General features: G+C 46.1%; 1 protein-coding gene across 3 annotated transcripts in view; it reads left to right on the top strand.

Annotated features, from left to right (window-relative positions):
- Positions 1-13,840, top strand: part of LOC110491743 (alpha-tectorin) — a 45,886-nt gene that overhangs the window by 20,307 nt on the left and 11,739 nt on the right. For 2 of the 3 annotated variants that reach the window (XM_036946622.1, XM_036946624.1), the window contains 12 exons: positions 84-663; positions 782-1,365; positions 4,737-5,307; positions 7,204-7,805; positions 8,238-8,395; positions 8,648-9,048; positions 9,566-9,762; positions 11,369-11,767; positions 12,095-12,378; positions 12,897-13,168; positions 13,371-13,490; positions 13,641-13,825. In XM_036946622.1, the coding sequence (XP_036802517.1) occupies positions 84-663; positions 782-1,365; positions 4,737-5,307; positions 7,204-7,805; positions 8,238-8,395; positions 8,648-9,048; positions 9,566-9,762; positions 11,369-11,767; positions 12,095-12,378; positions 12,897-13,168; positions 13,371-13,490; positions 13,641-13,825 (4,353 nt within the window). The remainder of the gene's footprint in view (positions 1-83; positions 664-781; positions 1,366-4,736; positions 5,308-7,203; positions 7,806-8,237; positions 8,396-8,647; positions 9,049-9,565; positions 9,763-11,368; positions 11,768-12,094; positions 12,379-12,896; positions 13,169-13,370; positions 13,491-13,640; positions 13,826-13,840) is intronic. The other variant, XM_036946623.1, reaches the window with a different exon arrangement.

Raw genomic sequence — 13,840 nt, 5'->3', positions numbered from 1 at the left:
AATATAGTGTAGTAGTGTCCTAATTATGTCCTTCTCTCTCATACTCCTCAATGTTATGATTTCTACTCAATCTGCTCATCCAGGTCAACGGAAGCTTTGCCTCCACCCCGTTCTCCCTCCGTAATGGCACCATCCAGGTCTACCAGTCTGGTTTCTCCCTGGCAGTCAGCACCGATTTTGGCCTGCTGGTGATGTATGACGCCAACCACTATGTGAGAATCAGTGTACCTTTCAACTACTTCAACGCCACCTGCGGTCTGTGCGGAACCTTCAACAGCCACCGTGAGGATGACTTCCGCTCTCGCACGGGACAGATCCTGACCTCTGACGTTGACTTTGCCAACAGCTGGCAGGCGTCTGGGGACAACGACCCAGCCTGTGAGAGGGTCCAGTGTGCTGGGTTGGACTGTGCCTTCTGCACCCCCTCCCAGAGGAGTCTTTATGGCAACACAGCTCACTGCGGTATCCTCCAGGACCCGTCTGGACCATTCGCCCCATGCCACGTTCAGCTTCCCCCCCAGACCTATGAGGAGAGCTGCGTCTATGATCTGTGCGTGGGGGGAGGGTACCAGCCCATTCTGTGTCAGTCCCTCAACGTGTATGCCACCCAGTGCCAACAGCATGGCATACAGCCAGGATTATGGAGGAGGCAAGGCTTCTGTGGTATGTACTGTATGTGCCAATCAATCTTGTAACTATGGTCTCTGTTCCACCGAATTGCACCATAAAAATTCAACTAACATATGTTTTCACCATTTCTCTTTCCATTGTATTCCATCAGAAATCTCCTGCCCAGCCAACAGTCACTTTGAGTCCCAGGGCACAAGCTGTCCTGCCACCTGCAGCAACCTCAATGCCTCCCATGGCTGCCCCCTCCCCTCCCAGGAGAGCTGTATCTGTAACCTTGGTTACGTCCTGAGCGCTGGGGTGTGCGTACCCCTCGCCCAGTGTGGCTGCACCTTCGAAAACCGCTATTACAGCTCGGGAGCGACCGTCATACTGGACCAGAACTGCGGCAGGCGTTGCATCTGCAGCCGTGGCTCCATGGCCTGTTATTCCCATGGGTGTGGAGAACTTGAGGCCTGCAGCGTGGAGGATGGGGAGAGGGGCTGCAGACCAACCAGCTACGCCACCTGCTGGGTGGAAGGACCCAGGTCCTACCGCACTTTTGACGGAGTGACCTTCCAGTACCCCGGGGCTTGTGGGCTGATCCTGGCCAGGGTCATGGGGTGGTCCCCCCACACTCACTTTGTGGTGTCGGCAGAGAAGGTACCCAGAGGCCAGCAGGGTTTCACCCAGGTGCTGAAATTTGAAGCGATGGGGACACAGGTGCACATTGAGATGGGAGGTGGGAGCAGAGTGCAGGTCAGTGCCATTCATCAGTAATACAATGTAACTACAGATAACTTGCCAACCACAATGTGTATTGAATGTGTCATGAATCATGACATTGCTCAATTGTATCAGATATATCAGATTTAGTTTTTGTCTCCCGAATGTATGATTTAATTATTTTTTAATATAAACTCAGCAAAAAAAGAAACGTCCCCTTTTCAGGACCCTGTCTTTTAAAGATAATTTGTAAAAATCCAAATAACTTCACAAATCTTCATTGTTAAGGGTTTAAACACTGTTTCCCATGCTTGTTCTATGAACCATAAACAATTAATGAACATGCACCTGTGGAACAGTCGTTAACACTAACAGCTTACAGACGGTAGGCAATAAGGTCACAGTTATGAAAACTTAGGACACTAAAGAGGCCTTTCTATTGACTCTGAAAAACACCAGAAGAAAGATGCCCAGGGTCCCTGCTCATCTGCATGAACGTACCTTAGGCATGCTGCAAGGAGGCATGAGGACTGCAGATGTGTCCAGGGCAATAAATTACAATGTCTGTACTGTGAGATGCCTAAGACAACGCATCAGGGAGACAGGACGGACAGCTGATCGTCCTCGCAGTGGCAGACTACGTGTAACAACACCTGCAGAGGATAGGTACATCTGAACATCACACCTGCGGGACAGGTACAGGATGGCAAAAACAACTGCCCGAGTTACACCAGGAACGCACAATCCCTTCATCAGTGCTCAGACTTTCCGCAATAGGCTGAGAGATTGGCTGGACTGAGGGCTTGTAGGCCTGTTGTAAGGCAGGTCCTCACCAGACATCACCGGAAACAACGTCGCCTATGGGCACAAACCCACCGTCGCTGGACCAGACAGGACTGGCAAAAAGTGCTCTTCACTGACGAGTTGCGATTTTGTCTCACCAGGGGTGATGGTGCGTTTATCGACGAAGGAACGAGCGTTACACCGAGGCCTGTACTCTGGAGCGGGATCGATTTGTGCGTTACAGGGAAGACATCCTCCTCCCTCATGTGGTACCCTTCCTACAGGCTCATCCTGACATGACCCCAGCATGACAATGCCACCAGTCAGACTGCTCGTACTGTGCGTGATTTCCTGCAAGATAGGAATGTCAGTGTTCTGCCATCGCCAGCAAAGAGCCCGGATCTCAATCCCATTGAACATGTCTGGAACCTGTTGGATCGGAGGGTGAGGGCTAGGGCCTTTCTTCCCAGAAATGTCTGGGAACTTGCAGGTGCCGTGGTGGAAGAGTGGGATAGCATCTCACAGCAAGAACTGGCAAATCTGGTGCAATCCATAAGGAGGAGATGCACTGCAGTACTGCAGCTGGTGGCCACATCATACAGTGCCTTGCGAAAGTATTCAGCCCCCTTGAACTTTGCGACCTTTTGCCACATTTCAGGCTTCAAACATAAAGATATAAAACTGTATTTTTTTGTGAAGAATCAACAACAAGTGGGACACAATCATGAAGTGGAACGACATTTATTGGATATTTCAAACTTTTTTAACAAATCCAAAACTGAAAAATTGGGCGTGCAAAATTATTCAGCCCCCTTAAGTTAATACTTTGTAGCGCCACCTTTTGCTGCGATTACAGCTGTAAGTCGCTTGGGGTATGTCTCTATCAGTTTTGCACATCGAGAGACTGACATTTTTTCCCATTCCTTCTTGCAAAACAGCTCGAGCTCAGTGAGGTTGGATGGAGAGCATTTGTGAACAGCAGTTTTCAGTTCTTTCCACAGATTCTCGATTGGATTCAGGTCTGGACTTTGACTTGGCCATTCTAACACCTGGATATGTTTATTTTTGAACCATTCCATTGTAGATTTTGCTTTATGTTTTGGATCATTGTCTTGTTGGAAGACAAATCTCCGTCCCAGTCTCAGGTCTTTTGCAGACTCCATCAGGTTTTCTTCCAGAATGGTCCTGTATTTGGCTCCATCCATCTTCCCATCAATTTTAACCATCTTCCCTGTCCCTGCTGAAGAAAAGCAGGCCCAAACCATGATGCTGCCACCACCATGTTTGACAGCGGGGATGGTGTGTTCAGCTGTGTTGCTTTTACGCCAAACATAACGTTTTGCATTGTTGCCAAAAAGTTCAATTTTGGTTTCATCTGACCAGAGCACCTTCTTCCACATGTTTGGTGTGTCTCCCAGGTGGCTTGTGGCAAACTTTAAACAACACTTTTTATGGATATCTTTAAGAAATGTCTTTCTTCTTGCCACTCTTCCATAAAGGCCAGATTTGTGCAATATACGACTGATTGTTGTCCTATGGACAGAGTCTCCCACCTCAGCTGTAGATCTCTGCAGTTCATCCAGAGTGATCATGGGCCTCTTGGCTGCATCTCTGATCAGTCTTCTCCTTGTATGAGCTGAAAGTTTAGAGGGACGGCCAGGTCTTGGTAGATTTGCAGTGGTCTGATACTCCTTCCATTTCAATATTATCGCTTGCACAGTGCTCCTTGGGATGTTTAAAGCTTGGGAAATCTTTTTGTATCCAAATCCGGCTTTAAACTTCTTCACAACAGTATCTCGGACCTGCCTGGTGTGTTCCTTGTTCTTCATGATGCTCTCTGCGCTTTTAACGGACCTCTGAGACTATCACAGTGCAGGTGCATTTATACGGAGACTTGATTACACACAGGTGGATTGTATTTATCATCATTAGTCATTTAGGTCAACATTGGATCATTCAGAGATCCTCACTGAACTTCTGGAGAGAGTTTGCTGCACTGAAAGTAAAGGGGCTGAATAATTTTGCACGCCCAATTTTTCAGTTTTTGATTTGTTAAAAAAGTTTGAAATATCCAATAAATGTCGTTCCACTTCATGATTGTGTCCCACTTGTTGTCGATTCTTCACAAAAAAATACCGTTTTATATCTTTATGTTTGAAGCCTGAAATGTGGCAAAAGGTCACAAAGTTCAAGGGGGCCGAATACTTTCGCAAGGCACTGTATACTGACTGTTACTTTTGATTTTGACCCCCCCTTTGTTCAGGGACACATTATTCCATTTATGTTAGTCACATGGCTATGGAACTTGTTCAGTTTATGTCTCAGTTGTTGAATCTTGTTTCGTTCATACAAATATTTACACATGTTAAGTTTGCTGAAAATAAACGCAGTTGACAGTGAGAGGATGTTTCTATTTTTGCTGAGTTTATATATACAATTATATTTTAAATACTTTACTGGGAGAGAGATTTAATCTAGAAGCTTTTAAAACCTCTCCTTCATGTACTAAATTCCTTTAAAGGGATAGTTCACCCAAATTACAAATCCCTTTAACCAGTTTTTTTGTCAAATCTCAAATCCCACATTTCCTAACGAATTGATCCCATTGAATCCCACCATAGGTGAATGGTCAGCTGATCCGATTGCCCTTTAGCACCGAGTCCGGCCACATCCAGGTCTTCCACAGCAGTGTCAACAGCATCGTCATCCACACCTCCTTTGATGTCACCGTCCAAATTGACTGGCCTCACTTGGTCCGGGTCACCACACCAGGCACCTACAATAGCTCCCTCAGTGGTCTGTGTGGCAACTACAACGGCCACAGGCACGATGACTTTCGAACCCCGAACGGTGTTCTGGTCAACAACTCGCAACTCTTTGGAGACAGTTGGCGGGACGGGTCCCTCTCGGCGCACTGTGTGGAAACGGAAAATAGGTTGCTGCCACAAATTGGACAGAACACCACTGTTTACTATTCTGACCAGTCATGTGGCCTTATGGCTTTGCCTGGTGGGCCGTTCTCTTTGTGCCAGAGCAGGGTGGGCCCACGGGATCGGGTGGAAGAGTGTGTGGAGGATTTGACTGAAGCGGGTGGGGCCCCAGGGGTCCTGTGTGAGGCTCTTCGTGGTTACGCCCTAACGTGCCAACAGAGTGGCATCACAGTGGGAAACTGGAGGGATGTCGCTGATTGTGGTGAGCACCAGTAGCATTATTGCATACGCTGCACGTCAACTGAACCCCTACATTAAAATGCACATATATCACAAGCTGGTTCATGTATACTTATTATGCCCTTCAATGCCAGTATAGTATAAGAAGTATAGTGTAGTATAATTAAGTATAGAATACTAGCATTGACGGGCATAATACATATAGCCTGAATCTCAAAACGAGCACTTCGATCACACAATCACTCGATATGAGCATTCATGACTCAATCAGGTCAATCTCACTGCGCCCTGCGCCCTTCGGAAGCCTATTTATCGAGTTGGCATCCTATTGCGACTGTGCCCTTGGTAGCAACTTGTTCCCATGAATCTTAGCATGTTAACTAGCAACAACAGTTATTACTACGTCACCCTCAAAAATAGTCTGAATAAATCAAGAAATCTGTAATTAATTTTGAACTTTGATTTGGAGGAGGTCTCAGTCGCGCAATTTTAAATCCAGCTAAGGAGTTTCATGTTTCTGAAGCTTGTCTATTATTAACGTGTTAGCTAAGCTTGAGCCAGCCACTTCATATGAAACCTTCCAACCAGCTAGTGCAACACTAAATCAGGGGGTTAAAGTTCCCTGTCACTGTGACGGATTTCTGTCATATAGATTCTGGAGAGGTTGTTTTATTGCGGATCTACACTGATCGTAAAAAACGATCTCAGGGGGATTGGATTTGGAGATGACAGCCTAATACAGAAGCATGTCTGTTCTACGAAAGATTTGCGCTGAACTGACATGCATGATTGTTGCTTACACTCCTATGTTCAGAAGAAGGGAATACTTCATAACGATAGTCTATAATGCGCTCAAATCAAACAGCAGTGTACTGTAGCTCTTGGCAAAGTAATTCAAAGCCTAAAGTTTATTACTCAGGATGAAACTTTCCAGCGCCATGTAATGTTGTTAGACAACCCCATAGTAGGATAGTTTACCTATTTACCTAGTCAGAACACACAATAACAAGCTATGTGAGATAAATATTCCTCTCGAGGTGCATTCAAGTTGCGAGAGGGAAACATGTATTCTGACAAGCAGTCAATGCACAACAATTCTTAATGCTATCAAGGGAAAATGCGTTTCAAAGCAGTTTTCCAGTGCTACCACATTCTTTTCTCTACACCTTCAATTGCGTGAGTTGGCCTCCGATGATCAATCTGAGATCGACTTAAGTTTCTGTCATATAATTTTTTTTGTTCGTTGCTTTAACCCCTGTATTAAATACAATGCTCATTCCATAAGCAAACTAGCTAGTTACCTAGCTACTGTATTAACATTATTTTATCACAATGAACATTTTTTTTAATGAATTAGCAAACAGCTTACTCTGCCCTTTTATCAGTGCAATGCCTAACATCTTTAGCTAGCGCTAGTTCAAATTCCATCCCTGTGTTTGTCAGTGAATCTAGCTAGCAGCAGGCTACAACAAGCTAAAACCAGCTGATGAAATCACTGGCAACTGTTATACAATGCTTGCACTTATTTTGTGCAGGAGTAGAGATGTTGTTTTTACAAGTTTGTCACTGTCTATCGGAGTATGTGTCTGCCTCAAGTCTCCAGTGCCCGTGTTTCATGGCAAGTGAGTCATGCCCCAAGACAGGTTGTGAAAGACTGCTCGCAAATGGTTTTAGAATTTTTGAATATTGATGCAAATTTTGGCAAAAACAATTTCAGACTTGAGTGATCACTATAGTACACAACAGCAAGTGGCCAATCCTATAAAGGGCTTAGGGACAAAGTGTTTGGTTTGAGATTCAGCTATGATACATGTGTGCAATCATGATATGGTTCAGCTTTATAGCCTATTAATGGTATTATGTTAGTGTTGTGTCTGAAAGGGTTCTTCAATGAAATCCACGTTTTTTTCCCCCTCAGAACAAACCTGTCCCCCCAACAGCCACTACGAGCTGTGTGGCACTTCCTGTCCCGCCTCCTGCCCTAGCCTCTCCTTCCCCTTCCTCTGTGTCACTGCGTGCCAGGAAGGATGCCAGTGCAATGATGGCTACCTACTCAGCGCCAATCAATGCGTTCCGCCAGTGGCCTGCGGATGCCACCACCAGGGACGCTACCTCCAAGGCGGTGAGCGCTTCTGGGAAGGTGGGGAGTGCCAGAGCCTGTGCACCTGTAACGGCACCACTGGAGCAGTCCGCTGCACCCCATATGCCTGCAACCCCCAGGAGTCCTGCCGTGTGGTGGAGGGTGAGTACGGGTGCCACCCCAACCCCCATGGCACCTGCTCCGCCTCTGGAGACCCCCACTACCTCACATTTGATGGAGGGGCATTTGATTTCCAGGGCACCTGCCGCTACGTCCTAGCAACCCTGTGTGGTAACACCACAAGAGGGTTGCAGCATTTTCTGGTGGAGGCCAGGAATGAGCCATGGAACGGGTTGACAGTTTCCATCACAGCCGAGGTGTTTGTCAATGTGTGGGGCCACTGGGTGCACATTTCCAGGGAGAGGCATGGAGTGGTTGAGGTAAGGTAACAAGCTTTGATAAAGACTATGTCAAATTACATTTTTCAGTTTGTGGTACTCCTTTTTTCCGAAACGCACCAGCTTTTTCAACAGATAGTACTATGAACTGAAACATGTCAAAGTTGCGGACCATTTTTTTTGTTTTATCTTCTTTTTTTGAAAGAGTACCATGTCTTTTTACCCAGACTAGCAGAACAGCGGAAATACTTGAACAAAGGCATGATGAAGATAATTGACGGTATTCACTTCAGGTGTTATGATGGCCATGGGGAATACAAACGTTATCTACCACATTTCTGTTGATTACATTCATCATCTATTTGACAAATACCAGAGATGATGATGATGATGAACAACATTGAGAAATACTATTGCTGTTATGCCACATTGTAAACAATGTCGAAAGACTGATTACTTCAATTGTCTTTTCAGATTGATGGAGTGACCAGCAACCTGCCTATCCTTTTGCATGGTGGACGGGTGTCCATCTACGCGAGTGGACTCCGCACGTTTGTCAACTCCGATTTCGGCCTGAGTGTCAGTTACGACGGCTCGAGTGTGGTGTCTATCTCTGTCCCCTCCAACTACAGGTGTGTGTTAGGTACACATTGGTGGTAGTGGTGGCGAATGTAAAATTGATGGATGTAATAAACGGATTGATGTTTAAAATTCTGATGTCAGGGTTGTGGTCAATTTAGTTTTCAATTCAGAAAACTAAATTGACCCCAACTCTGCCTAAAGTACGTAATAAAACCTAACAATGGAAATGTTCGTTTTTAACCGCTTTAAACAGTTGGTTCTTATATCTGTAATTCACTGTATCACTATTATCATTACAACAGCGGAATGACGTGCGGCTTGTGCGGAAACTTTAATGGCAATCGCAACGACGACTTCCTCACCCCCTCCGGAACGCTGGCGTCCACTCCCTCCCAGTTTGGGAATTCTTGGAAGGTGGAGGGCAACTACACCTGCAGCGATGGCTGCGGAGCCTCCTGTCCACAATGCCACAACCCGAGTCCCGCCCGCGCCCGGTGTGAGGTCATCAAGGACGTTGAGGGACCCCTGAGCTTCTGCCACGGCCAGGTGGACCCCGAGCCCTACTTCCGCGACTGCGTGTTTGACGTGTGTCTGTCGGGGAACAGAGAGCAGGATGTTCTTTGCAGGGCTATCCAGACGTATGTGAGCACCTGTCAGTCAACCAACGTCAGGATCTACCCCTGGAGACAGAACACCACCTGTAGTGAGTGACAAATTGTCTTCACTTTAGATTGGTAGATAGGACCTAACATATTCTGTGGTGTAATCTTTGTGGTAATATGGTAAGACCCAAGACCTCATACAGTACTGTATATACGTCATTCTGCATTTTATTTAGAGTGAAAAGCCTCATACAGTTTCATGTAGTTTTTTTTTTCTCTGAAGAATGTACTTCATGCACAATTGCAAGTTTGATTGCATTCTAAAGACAGCCCCGTGAGTTTTAATAACAACGTCTCAAGTTGTGAAGCTTTCACATGATCAAATTTGTAGAATGTCTGGTATTTATCGAATGTACATTGGGGACAATAAAGTATCACATAAGCTCCAACACTTAAGAGAAACTGCTGGTGGTGCAGTTAAACACGCATTGTAACAATTGTTTTGTCAACATCACGCAGTGTGGAAACCTTTTCAGTGATTGCAACTGTACGACTAAGGCTTTACGTAGTCTCCAGGTGATTTTCTCATTCTCTCTCTCTCTCTCTCTGCATGTGCAGATATTGAGTGCCCAGCAAATAGCCACTATGAGCTCTGTGGATCAGACTGTGGGCACACCTGTGTCAGCAGCATTGATGCCAGCTGCGAGCAGAGCTGCACCGAGGGATGCTTCTGTGACAACGGTTACCTCAGGAGCGGGAGGCACTGTGTCCCCGTAGAGAGCTGTGGCTGCCAGTACGATGGCTTCTACTACGATGTGAGCTACTCATCTCATAGTTTATGCCAGGGGAATAGGTTTCGCTCTGTGTTGTATGCAGAGTAAAGGATCAAGGGTGACACCGCAAAGACTTTCTCGACGGATCAGAGTTTTTCCCGCCTGCATATTGAGTTAGAGAAACATGAAACAACGTTCTTTCAGTTCATTGTGTCTCAACTACATCTGGAACATTCTCCCATTAGAGCAGAAGTCAAGATCAAGTAAATAATTGTGCACATGCAATGTGTGCGTGGCACCACAAATTACATACACCATATATACTGAGTGTACAAAACATTAGATACACCGTACTAATATTGATTTGCACCCCCTTTTGCCCTCAGAACAGCCTCAATTCGTCAAGGCATGGCCCTCTACAAGGTGTCAAAACCGTTCCACAGGGATGCAGGCTGATATTGACTCCAATGTGTCCCACAGTTGTGTCAAGGTGGCTGGATGTCCTTTGGGTGGCGGGACATTCTTTATACACACGGGAAACTATTGAGTGTGGAAAACCCGAGCAGCATTGCATTTCTTAACACACTCAAACCGGTGCGCACCATACCGCGTACGGTACCACCATACCGCGTACGGTATACCGCGTACGGTACCACCATACCGCGTTCAAAGACACTTAAATATTTTGTTTTGCCCATTCACCCTCTGAATGGCACACACACACAATCTATGTCTCAATTGTTTCAAGGCTTAAAAATACCTTTTTAACCTGTCTCCCTTCATCTACACTGATTGAAGTGGATTTAACAAGTGACATCAATAAGGGATCATAGCTTTCACCTGGATTCACCCGGTCCGTCTATGTCATGAAAAGAGCAGGTGCTCCTAATGTTTTGTACACTCAGTGTAATAGAAAAAGTACCATGCCTGCATAAGCAGGCTTTCAGTTCAGTGTCTCAACTGCATCCGTGCCTGTTGGATGGTAAAGTCATATAACCCTCAGTCAGTGTCTGACCAGTGAGAATACAATGACTGCTCGTTTTCCCAAAGGAAATAGCTTACAGCATAGCTAATATACGAACATGCTAAGTTGCATAGCACTCTATGCTGCAGCAAATGCTAAAAACAACACAAGAGTTAGCAGCTCGTGCTCAGACTAAGGTGAACATTCCATTGAGCTCGAGTACAAAGATGACATTCTAAACACAGGGAATTCCCAATGTAGATGGTACAATAAATATTAATAAAGTTGACAAGGAACATATTTCACTACTCTGTAGTGATAATTACATCATTTTTATGACAGGATTAGCAGAGCTGGAAAATACAAACCACTTCCCATTGATGCAGAAGGAGAGAGAAAGGTTGCAACGGGTTCATCGGAAATTAATCGGAAATGGAACAAACCATTCTGATTCTATCATTCTTATCGTCATATTTTCTCATATCAACTCTGCTAAACTCAGGGGACAGATGGATTTGCATTGCAGTGCTTTTTGAAATAATGTACCAACACTCTAGTCATGGTAAAATATTAAGACAATATTACAGTAGAAAATGTATTCAGAAATCAATTATATTTATTATTATTATTATTATTATTAAATTATATTTTGTAACACATCCACACTGTTTTTTTGTACTTCAGGTTAGTGAGTCTTTCTGGACCCAAGGCTGCTCACGACACTGTGAGTGCTACGCCCCAAATGACCTCCGCTGCTCTGCCGCATCCTGCACCCCCAACCAGGAGTGCGCCATAAAAAATGGCCGCCTGGGCTGCTTCAGCGCCTTGTCCACTTGCACGGTCTGGGGCGACCCCCATTACATCACTTTTGACGGGGCCGTGGCCCATTTCCAGGGCACCTGCTCCTATGACATCGCTAGGACCTGTTCCAACCACTCCATTAATGGCCTCACGTTCCGTGTGGTGGCCACCAACCGTCACCGTGGCAACAACCTTGTCTCGTTTGTGTCGCTGGTGGATGTGTGGCTGTCCCATGGAGGGGAGGAGACCCATGTCTCCATTGGACAGAGCCAGAGCGTGATGGTAAATGCACTAAAATCCAAATAACACTTTTAAAGTTGATGCAAATGTGACAAATCTGTCAGTTTTTAGCAATGATATGAGACTTTTATTATAGAGCCCTTCAAGATGGTAGTCGCCTAGCCTTCCCCAACAACAAGTTTTTGTCCTCATTGCTTTTGCTTTGTTCACACTACCTACAAATACTTATTTTCTTGCTTACAAGGACAAAAGCTTCTTGAGGTCTCTTTGTCGTCCACTGTCCTCTATCAAACTAGTCAAGTTTAGGCCTGAGGTCTTTTCCAATAACCTCAAATCTCTTTCCGACATTCCCCCTTTTTTCTCGGTCAGGTGGACGGGAGTGAGGTCTCTATCCCCTCCTCCATCGGCTCTATTGCCGGAGTGGTGCGGGAGCGGGGCTTCGTGATGCTCAACTCCAGTGACCTGACGGTCCAGTTCGACGGCCGTAGCACCCTGATGGTCAGGCTGGGCCGGAGCCACCACGGTGCAGTGTGCGGGATGTGTGGCAACCTCAACGGTGACCCGGAAGATGACAAAGTCCTGCCCAATGGCACGCCGGCGCGGAGTGACTATGACTTTGGTGACGGTTGGAAGGCAGACACTAGCCGGCCAGGGTGAGCTGCTGCTGCTGTTGTTGTCAGGCTTTGAAACAACTAAGGCTTCTGGGGAAACAACCTCTATTGAAATTCAGTTTATTCAAAATATGCCATAGAATGTATAATTTCATAAAAAAACACAAGAAGATGATTCAGAAGCAAAGTTTTTAGCAGAATGAAAATACATACTTTCATCAATAACGGAAACACAAGGGATTAGATGATTGTACAGTGACTGTTATTCCCTTGCAATGTTTTCGTTATTTCCTAACAGATAAAAGTGCTATGCTATACTCACTCACTCACTCACTGACTCACTCACTCACTCACTGCCTTCCGACTCTCTACCCTTCTCCAGAAGTGTGGTCTCGTTCACTCGCCCTCATGTATTTAAAACCATTGGATTGGTCCAAGCATGGCTGGAGGGAGTTTCAACCATATTCTTCACACTAGTCGGAGAAGGGTACAGAATCGTAATGTAGCCACTCACTCACCAGGTAAATAACTAACTAACTCTTCTACGTGTCCTTTTCCAGATGTGGGGCTTCTGATAACAGAGGCGGCGGAGACGACTGTCCCTTCATTGTGGAATACACGGACCTGTGTAGCATCATCACCAACACTACCGGCCCCTTCAGCGCCTGCCACCTGCACTCTGACCCCCAGCCCTACTTCACTTCCTGTGTCTACGACCTTTGCTTATACACTCCAGCCAATGGGATGCTGTGTTCTGCCGTGGCGGCCTATGAAGAGTCCTGTTCCGTCCTGGGTCTCGATATCCCAGAATGGCGTGCGGTTCTGCTGTGTGGTGAGTGTCCGGGTGTCTTTGGGGGCATTTTGTCTAAATGGAAAAATTGAGAAATTGGCAATTAGTAGGCATTACTGTTCTTTTCCAAATGTCTGTCCATACTATTTCTAGTTAACCCTGTAGTAGTTACTGTTGCCAATTGTCCCTCTCTCCCCTCTTTCTCTATCACTCTCTCCCTCCTTCTCTCCCTCCCTCTCTCTAGCAGAGTCGGACCCTTGTGATGATCTGGACTGTACTGATGATGAGTGGTGTGGGGATCAGGACGGCGTCTACGGCTGTTTCTGTGACGAGAACCACCATCGGCCCAACAACGAAAGCTACGGTGAGACTTCCCTAGCACTTCGCCAATGTGACCGACGTTGTCCGAAACCCACGTCTCCTGTGCAAATTCAGGATGAGTATAGAGGATACGAGAAACTGAGGACGGACGTTTAGAGATTAATCCATGGTCTTTGTCCATCTCCGCCCTTAGATTCGGTCACGTCTTGCTCCAGCAGTTCAGGCATCATGTCTCTGTCCCGGTGCCAGCTATTTGAAGCCGGTTTCCCACCCCACGCCCTGCACCTCACTGACTCCACCTGCAACGGGTCTGTCCGGGATGGACGCCTGGAGTTCCACTTCGACAACGACAACCAACTCTGTGGGACAACTCTTATGGTACTGTATTTTCAC

This window comes from Oncorhynchus mykiss, chromosome 16 (genome assembly GCF_013265735.2).
Source record: "Oncorhynchus mykiss isolate Arlee chromosome 16, USDA_OmykA_1.1, whole genome shotgun sequence".
NCBI lineage: Eukaryota > Metazoa > Chordata > Actinopteri > Salmoniformes > Salmonidae > Oncorhynchus > Oncorhynchus mykiss.
The sequence above is the reverse complement of the archived record's forward strand: the minus strand, read 5'-3'. Positions and strand labels throughout refer to the sequence as shown.